General features: G+C 42.0%; 1 protein-coding gene across 1 annotated transcript in view; it reads right to left on the bottom strand.

Moving 5' to 3' along the window:
• Positions 1-1440: 1440 nt before the first annotated feature.
• ERC2 (ELKS/RAB6-interacting/CAST family member 2) overlaps positions 1441-10112 on the bottom strand; it is an 832212-nt gene continuing 823540 nt past the window's right edge. Inside the window, exons 15-16 of the mRNA XM_064593283.1 lie at positions 1698-1832; positions 1441-1446 (exon numbers count right to left, since the gene is read on the bottom strand). Coding sequence (XP_064449353.1) covers positions 1441-1446; positions 1698-1832 — 141 coding nt within the window. The remainder of the gene's footprint in view (positions 1447-1697; positions 1833-10112) is intronic.

Here is a 10112-nt window from a genome sequence, read left to right as displayed (position 1 = left end):
GCATATGTGTCTCTGTCATGAAACAAACCTGTTTGTTATCTCAGAAGGTCCTTGTGTGAATCCCTTGCCCACTTGGGCTCCAAATCCTTCTTTCTGCCTCTGTAGGGCTCTCTGCTCCTATCTCTCTGGGAGAAAGCCCAGGGTGGCCTTCTAGCACCAATAAAACCTCACATTTACCCTTCCTGGGAGAAGGTCAAGGAGCAAAAGGCAGTGTGCCAAAAGGCAGGGACCAAGACCAAGAATGGAGATGTTTCATTAGTAGGATGCCAGGTACACTAGGATGGGTGAGTGCAGGGGAGGTGGTGGTAATGGCAAGGGATGAGATTTGAAAAAATAAAGCGAAATCAAAGCAAAACCACAGGCATAAAGATAATGACATGAAATTTATCTCTCTCTACTTTGCTCATTGCCAAATTAAGAACCATTTTGAAAGCTAATAACATGAACTGGTGCCTTTCTGTACCTGGCTTCAGAAAACTAGATGTCCTATATGAACACCTGCAGTGTTGGGGTCTCTGAGGGCAAATGCTTCCCAATACAAGGTAGGGCGAAGCTGGGTGTCAGGGGCAGGGGGTTTCTAGGTTGGAGCTACTTCACTGTACAGCTCCAGGGAGCATTTCTTATGTTGCATTCTATATAAATGGCTCCCCCTGGAGTTGTACTCCTGGTAAAACACCTTGGAGACTTGCAATCTTAACTTCTCCTTTGGGATACTAGTGACATGAGGTGCATAGGAAACAGAGCCATCTGAAAAACATCTTGGAGAATAATAAGCACCTCCTCTTCCAACAAACAGTTAAACCTCTCTTTACACAGGTAATTCCAGTAAGCCTGCCCCCTCACATACCCAGAAGTATATAACAAAGGCATTCACACTTATCCAGATGATTCTATTCCATTACCTATGGCCCCATCCCTCTGAAATTTATTGTATAAGTTATACTAGGATCACACACACAAGAAGCTCATAGTACAATAAAGGAGGAAATACTGCTAACATTGACTATATTAACCTGCTAGTTTGCATTTAGTTTCATAATTTCTATGATGTTCACCCTCAGGAGTTTTAATCCTATGCACTGTCAATAGTTTTTATATTTGGTGGGTGAATGCAAATATCATTGAGGACCACAGGAGATTTTTGTTTTTGTCAATCCATCTTTTCACTTGCTTCACTTAGTCAAGGGAGAAGATAGGGTCCAAATCAAATAAACCAGACCCCTTGACTTCACCAGATAAAATGCAAGCAAAACTGATTTCCCTTCATGTTGTTTTAGCCCACCATTAATTTGCATCACTAAGGAATTTTCTAGGAAAGTGCTCAGCAAACTCAAGGCTTCTCTGGTTGCCAAGCTCATGGAAACAAAGTGCTTTCTCTTAAAACTCTGAAAGAGACATTCCAAAGTAACCCACTATTAGATACTGAGCCAGCAGTAGACTTCATATCTATGAAAATAGAAAGGAGGGGAGGAAAGAAAATGCATAACATAAACAAGAACAGACAAAACCTTAAAGAGGAAGGAGAAAGGAAAACATTTAGACTCCTTGAGTGATGGAAATAAATACCAAAGCTATTAGTTTCAGTTCAAAGGACGTATCACTTTATGCTGTTTATTATTTCTTGAGGATTATTTATTTTATCTTAAAATATCCAAGGGGTAAGAGGGGTCCTGGAGGTAAGCGGCAATGAAACTGACCTGGTCGGGAGACGGCCTGTGATTGGAATGTTGCGACCTCCCAGGAGATCGGTGGTGGTGGTGGTGGTGGTGGTGGTGGTGGTGGTGGTGGTCCTCATCGTAGTTATCCGCCATCAGCTTCATTCGGTTCTGGGTCTGCGCAGAACAAAAACCAGAGAAGCCTCCATTAAGAGCTGGAAGCCCAGCCAAAGAGATTCAGGGTATAATTATAGCACCTAGAGGGCTCCTTTTGTTCCTAACCCAGAAGTTTTCATTTTTAGTTAAATGGAGACTCAATAAAGAGCACACCCTGCCATTTGGTAAAAGGGTCTTTGTCACATCCTTGGAGCTGCATGTTCTTGGACCTACATAAGATGTAAGTGTACTCCCCCCACCATGCGACTTAAAAGGGGAAAAAATGGACATATACCCAAAGGTGCTCTGTTTTACATTATCAAGCGATCACACAGATCCAGAGTAAGCTTGCAATCACGAAACTGCCAACAATCACATCCTACACTCTAGAGCGAGCGAGAGAAGGAAGCCCTGGACAAAAAAGATGGGACAGGGCCAGGTGGAGACACAAAACTACAGACAAGTAATGGTCTTGCAAGACAAGCAGAGGAATCCACTCAAAAGCTGCCAAATGCAAAAGTAGTGATGGAGAAGGTTTGTCACTCTGGTGGCTTCTAAGGAAAGGGCTCTCTGTGGACAATTTAACTGATAGTGCTCTTTGGGGAAATTGGGCAAAAGGAGCAGAGTTGATGTGGAAGAGCTGACCACTGTCATTTATGTCCCACTATGTTTGTCACACGAGGCAGCTAGGTGTCATGGTTTAAATTCCCAGGACATACAATTGTATTGTTTTATTATGCAAGGCAAGAAACAGACCAGCAATGAGTTGACTGAACAGGGTCACAGAATCGAGAAAAATGCCTAAAGACGAGGGAAAAAGGCAGATAAAAATATCCAGCCCAGAAAGCAGGAAATGCAGAGAATACACATTTGGAGAGAAGACTCTGTGGATTCAATTCCTGCTCTATCTCTTTGCTGGTTCCATGATCTTATGAGAGTTCACTATTTGTAAGCTTCAATTTCCTGAACTATACAATGGGAGTAATGGTGCCTCCCTCCCTGGGGTTGCTGTGAGGAGCAAGGGATCCGATAGGCTTCAAGTGTCTGTTCAGGACCTGACCCATAATAGGCTTACCATAAAAATCAAATGCTGTTATTATTTTTGTTGTTTACAGTAAGAAACCTCTCCTTCTTATACATGTTTCCTCTGCCTGCAGTAACTCCCCAACCACCTTCCCTCACCTCTACCTTCTGTGTCTGGCTAATTCAGGACTTTTTCTCTAGGAAACTTTTCCTGATCCCACCCCTAATGCCAGGACACGTGCACCTCCTGCTTATCGTCTCTCTGTAACCTCAGATCTATCTGTCCAACGGGTGGTAGACTTGAGGCTGCTTCTTTCACCTGTCTCTCCCCAGAATCTAACAGGGCCCAGTAGATGTAAATACACTGTGCATGCTGCTGCAAAGAGGGAACTGAGAGAAAGAAGGGCCAGAATTGTGAGGGATGCTGCCATCTTAGAGGTGACTGCACATTTGTTTTTAGCCAGGGAAGGTCACCGAGAGTTGAGGACATCTCATGAGTTGCCATAACAATCCCACTGGTGGCCCAAGATGACAGTGAGCCATCAGCACTTCAAGAGAGCTGGAAATCAAAGGCTGGCATGGCAGAGCCTCCAACCGGTTGGAATTTTATCATATAACATAAATAATATTCTGACAATAATTCTGGACCTAACATAGTATATTCTTGTAGTATGTTTCACCTACAATCCAACTTATCCTCAAACCTCCCCTGGGAGGAATAATTACTATCCTCACTTGCAGCTAGAAAATGAAGGCAGAGATTTCGGCCCCTAGAGTCTCCTTCTTTCCATAGAACATGGAGATTTCCTGGGTCTTCCAATTCTTAATCTCTAGCCTTTACTCTTTGCCATGCTGCTAGCAGAAGAGGCAAACAGCTGATCAGGTAGAAACAGCTTTCCTATAGATGCTTTGGTTCTGCTAAGTTTTGGAAACACTTCATATCCCAATTCTATCTGCCAGGGGATGTCTCATAACGTACTCCATTTTGCAAAATGTGTACAATATTTGAAAGTCCCCAGAAAAAAATGCATATATATGGATAAAAACAATAAAAATAGAAAAATCCACTTAACAATTAAATAAAAAATCTCAGGCAACATTTGGCAGCTGATAGCATTTTCATCCTTCTCTTGTCTATTTAAAGCATCAGAAGACCCAATGGACAAGTTATAGCTTGTGAGAAAGAGCAGGTCATTGGAGCTGTTGCCAACCAAGTACTGAGAGTCCCCTCATTCAGCCTGCCCTTGTACAAAAGATTCTGAATTCAGTGTTCACACCCAAAACTCCAGTATTGTCAGGAGTCTGTACTTTTGAACTCATGAACTAATAAATCTGAAATTGTTTCTTCTGATAGAACTCGGAGAGCCTGAAGGGAGCTGTAAGACCTGCTATGGTCAAGAAGGAAGGAGCTCACCAGGGCTGAACGATGAAGCCTAAATGAACAAATAATAACTCTGCTATTGTAAACATCATAATGTCCTTATCCTTTGGGGAAGCTCCTGTGATTTTATGAGATTATTTTCTTACCAGCAACAAGCCTAAAGTTCCCTACCTTTGAACTGTATCCCATAAAAGAATGTACAAGCTAAACAAGATGCTATATGCAGTCCTAAATGTGTCTGCTGAAATGAGGTGTTGGAGAATAGGCATGTCATGGGATGAAGACTGTAAATGAATGATGTCATCTTTCCAATTTGGTGCTGAAATATAAATAAACCATGTTGTTCATGTGAATACCAGATCTGGGGGAAATGTACACATAGCAATTGTGAGCGGAAGAGGCTTCTTTTGATTAGTCTGGACTGGAAGAGAAGAGTGTGAAACAGAGATGAATAATGAGAGTTTGGCCTGATACTCTAGACCATTTTTATTTATCTTGCTTGTAACATATCCCCTAAACTGTGACCGATTTCTTACAGGCTGGTTGCTAGTTTTTCCTTCTCCAAAAAAAGTTTGACCAATCCAGCCCACTTAATCACCAAACTGAAAATGGATCTCTCTTATTTTTTTTTAATCTACATCACTATTCTCATCCTTACCCAATTATATTGGTTTCCTAACAAACCAAGAATAGCCTGGAAGGATGAGAAGCCATGAATAACACTCCCTTGAAGATCGATGGAAAAAAACTGCAGAAATTTGTAACAAGGATAGCATTTGTTCAACTAACTCCAGACACGCTGACCAGATGACTCTGTGTGCAATGGTTCATATCCCTGTAGTTGACAGATACACGAGGTGTCCATCACAGAGACTTAAACAGCTATTCTTCTGGGCAGTCATAACTGGAGTCCCAGGAAAACTAATATGGAGTTAGAGAGAGGGAGAGCTTTCCACAGCACTACACTTGGGAACTCACAGACTCATTTAGCAATGTGCTGAAGCCCATTTTTATTTCCTTTTCAGTGTCTATCAAACTGCTGACCTGACAGGTTTGCCTTTGGCTAACAGGTGTTACGTTCGTTTTACCTATATTATGTCATGACTGCTGAGACATCTCTAATCAGATTTCATTTTCCACTTCCTCTTTCTTCCAGGCGCCACCTTATTTCTCTAGGGTGAAAGACTCCTCTAACAGCTCTCCCATCGCACTCCTGCCTCCCACTGAACACAATCTATAGCCGGAGTGACATCAACCCCTGTTAGTTCCTGACTTCAAGCTCCTCAGAGACTCCCCACTGCCCTCAGGAAAAGAGCCCCAGCTTCTCCACAGCTTATAGAGCTCTTGCAGGGCAACTGCTTGCTGTTCACCTCCCAACCTCACCTCTCATGCTCCGTGTCTCCATCCCTGGGATGTGCTATTCTCTGTTCCTGTCATGCTCTTCATCCTCTCTCCCTTCACCCAAGTTATACCCATTTTAGCTTCAACACCATCACCTCCAGAAAGGCCTTCCCTAAGCCTGCCTCAGAAGGGATTAGGTGCTCTTCCACTGCCTTCCCCAGGACCCCGTACCCACTTCCAAGCAAGCCCCCTTCCATCATGACACTTATCCCAGTGAAGGTACATAATCACCTGCTTTCTTGGCTTTCTCCACCACTAGGTTGAAATTCTCTTGAGGGAAGCACTATGTCTGAATCACCCTTGTACTCACCATCTGCACAGAGTCTGGTACATAAGTAGTAAGTAAATGTGTGTCAAATAAATGTATGGATATATGAAGGAATGAACAGAATGGGTATAGAGTATTTTAGAACAGGTGAAGGGAAAAGTACATAATTAGCTTCTATGATGAGCCAATTGAGTATATAACTCTTCATGTGATAGTTTAACTCTTCTTACTGTATATTTGTTTTTGGTTGCTGTTCTTGGGAGTGGGAGAGTAGGTTAAATGTATAGTTTTGGAGCTGTTGGAAGTTGAATTGGTTTTCTTCAAGATATATTCCATTCTTTAGTAAAATGGACCTGGTGAAATACTCCATGTCCCTGGTTACTTACCTCATTAAGAATAAAAGGTTTGGTGGTGTTATGGGATTCATTTCCTTACTATCCCCTAGCCTTTAGAAGAGCAGGGGCTTTTGGAATACTTTTGTTAGCACCAAAAGTCAACCACAGAAAACTGAAACTTTATCCATTAACTAAAATCCCTGATGAACACCATCTGTGAAAAGGTGCCATATACTCCATCTCTTTGACATTTCTGAAGAGTTTATCCAAGGAGCTCTTGAAACAAAATGAAAATCCTTGATTGACTAGTAATAGACTCAATAGCTTAATGGCAATATGTAGCTATAAAAGTGTAATATTAAAACTGCCTTTAAAAATATTTTAGCAAGGTGGCAATAATGAACTATGCTTTGATCAGTCATCTGGATCAAGTTAGCAATAAAACCTTCATGAATATGGTTTAAATAAGAAAAAAATATAATAAGATTTGTTGCTATGGGATATGGAGATAATACCATACAATAGCAATTACACTTTCTTCTATCAGGGTTTCTTTTCTCCCTCTTTCCTGCCAGGGAAATCTGAAATAGTCCAGAACTCTTCTACTGGTCTTGTTTCTGCCAAATCAGAGTAAGGTCAACAGTTCTTGTCTCAGAGAAAAAGATGGAGAAAGCAGACAACTGGACAGTGAGGAGGAGAGGGATTTCCTGTACATCCACCAGGCCCACGTGGCAATGAATCATAATTGAGTGAGTCTGGGTTCCAATGATTGGGTCACTCTTGGAGGACAAAAGGAAGCTGGAGGATGAAGAAGCTATTAGGGGAGTATGCTGCATTGGAGAACTTTATGGGATTAAGTACGAATCAGTGATGGAAAGGCTTCCACCCTGGACATTGCACAGAAATTCATTCAAAACTTACCAAACTTCTGTAACCCTAAAGACAAGAACAGTGATGTGCCACGCTAAGTGTTTGGATGGTATGCTTTTGTTGACTCCTTGCTTTTGAGATACCTATTCTTATGAGCCGCTTTTTATTTTTTTTTTAAGAATTTTTTCGGTGGAAGTCATTTTATTTTTTTTAATTTTTTATTGTTATGTTAATCACCATACATTACATCATTAGTTTTTGATGTAGTGTTCCATGATTCATTGTTTGTGTATAACACCCAGAGCTCCATGCAGAACGTGCCCTCTTTAATAACCATCACCAGGCTAGCCCATCCTCCCACCCCCCTCCCCTCTAGAACCCTCAGTTTGTTTTTCAGAGTCCATCGTCTCTCATGGTTCGTCTCCCCCTCCTATTTCCCCCCTTCATTCTTCCCCTTCTGCTATCTTCTTCTTCTTCTTTTTTTTCTTTTAACATATATTGTATTATTTGTTTCAGAGGTACAGATCTGTGATTCAATAGCCTTGCACAATTCATAGCATTCACCATAGCACATACCCTCCCCAATGTCTATCACCCAGCCACCCCATCCCTTCCACCCCCCACCACTCCAGCAAACCTCAGTTTGTTTCCTGAGATTAAGAATTCCTCATATCAGTGAGGTCATATGATACATGTCTTTCTCTGATTGACTTATTTCACTTATGAGCCTTCTTTTACAATGAGAAAACCAAGCCCATGATTGCTCGGTTGGTGAGTGGGGGAACAGGACTGAAACCCAAGTTTCTGACTCCAGAGTCCTACAGTAGTGATGTGAAGGGTAAGGTCTCAGGCCAGAGACTGGAGACAAAGCAAAGATAAACAAGACATGAGGAATTAAAGGACTCACTATGACACAATATGGGAAGGAAAATAAAAGTGAAGGGATTATTTACATAAATGCCTGGAGACAGGAAAAATCCCCTCCAGTTGAGGGCAAGGGCATCAAATAAGGTTCCAAGGATCAGATGCCTTGAGCTAAGACTTAAAAGTTGGCAATGGATATGGGAATAAAGAAGAGTAGCCTGGGGATATTCCATGGTAAATTCACCTTGAGAGGAAAAATAGATCAATAAGGGAACTGGAATCCAAGCTGTGAGGGATGTGTGTGTCTGTGTATGTACATATATGTGTGTGTGTTGCTTTCTTCATTCCTGTATTGGATGTGGGGAGAGCAGGAAACATATTTGAGATGATACTTCATTATCTTATTTTTCAAAAGACCTTATCAACTTGAGACATTTTGGAAGGAATTTAAGATGGAGCCATAGTCATATGCTTACACATGTCAAACTATGACATCTCTGGGAAAATAGGCCAGGCTCTGGACATCTTTGTATTTACAACTGTCTACACAATCTATTGCTACAACATCAGTTCTGCCTTGAAAACTGGTCTGATAGCCTCCAACTCATTCAGCTGATCAGTCCCTTCCTGCCAACCATCTGCCTCCCAACTTTGTGGAAGGCCCTCCTTCAGTCTTTATAAATGGAAAAGTAGTAGGTTACTATGGAGAGTTTAGAAGCTATATTTGTTATCTACTCATTAAATACCCTAATTTTATTTTATTTTTAATTATTATAGAGAATGTCAGTGCCTCTCCCATATCCTCTTGTTCTACCCTAGAAGTCACATGCAGCTTGAATGGACAGTCCTGGATTCACTGCTGTCTTCCCACCTCAAGTCCATGTACCTCTCTGCCTAAGGTCTTCCTCTGGCCACAGGTGCAGGTTTGGCCAGGGAACAGGGCAGACCAAAGTGTGGGGAGCTCACATTCTCAGAATAATAATCAATCTATGAGGGAGGAAGGAGGTGATGGATAAATAACTAGTGTCCCAGTCCTTTGGTGGAAGCACCCTATGGTGTTTCAGAATCTCAGTAGGTCCCTAGCAGAGGGCATCCCTGGCTGATCATAGCAGGAAAGCACACATCAATGCACCTTTTTTGGCATTTTCACTTCCTATCTCACTTCTCAATTTTCTCACCATGCTTCTTGGGACCACCTCCCAAATAAACTATGTGCACCAAATCTTTGTCTCTGGGTCTTTTTTCATGAGAATCCCAGCAAATGATTAATAAGCCTATTTCTGTCTAACTTTTTGCACAGGACTAAGATTCTGGTGACTACCAGGCCTTCCCATGGACAGCTCTCGAGATTTCTTATAACCTGAGGAGATAGATCTTCATCTTTCTTACGGAAGTAACATAGGTCTGGTGCTAATTCTGTTTCTTTTTTTTTTAATATTTTATTCATTTATTTGTCAGAGAGACAGAGAGAGAGAGCACAAGCAGGGGGAACAGCAGGCAGAGGGAGAAGCAGACTCCCTACTGAGCAAGGAGCCTGATGTGGGACTTGATCCCAGGACCCTGGAATCATGACCTGAGCCGAAGGCAGACGCTTAACCGACTGAGCCACCCAGGCGTCCCGCTAATTCTGTTTCTGCCAAATATTCAGTCTGAGACTCAGGCTGAATTAGTTTTCCATGAGCCTCAATTCCTGAATCTATAAAATGGGCAAGAGAGGGAAGGGTGTCTTTAGCATGAACAAAACTCCACATGGATTGATGCTAGTCTACTGTTCTTATTGTACATTTATGTCTTGTTGTACATTTTGCAGTTTCTCTTTCCTTTTTCCTTCTAAAGTCAAGGGAGAGAAATTATTCTGGTAAACTACTTACTGCTGCCACTTTAGAAACCCGAGGAATTCCTGGATGGGTTGTGGATAATGATTGTAGGGAAAGTATGCTCACTTCTGTTCTACTCTCAGCTAGTGCAGCCCATGGGGGGATAATTATCTCCAGAGAAAGAATTCTCTGTGCTCTGCAGATAATGGGGAAGTTAGGATCCTTCACAGTGGCAGAAATAAGGCCAGCATTGTGAGATGGAGCCACCTGTAAATATCAATGACAACAACCAATGCTTACCTTGGCCCGCTGTGTACCAAGCACAGCACTTGGCTCTTGTCA

This window comes from Mirounga angustirostris, unplaced genomic scaffold (assembly GCF_029215605.1).
Source record: "Mirounga angustirostris isolate CCGP_5_RB_7025 unplaced genomic scaffold, mMirAng1.0.hap1 SCAF_1, whole genome shotgun sequence".
In the NCBI taxonomy this organism is placed as follows: Eukaryota; Metazoa; Chordata; class Mammalia; order Carnivora; family Phocidae; genus Mirounga; species Mirounga angustirostris.
Note: the sequence above shows the minus strand (reverse complement) of the source record. Positions and strands in the feature narration are given on the sequence as shown.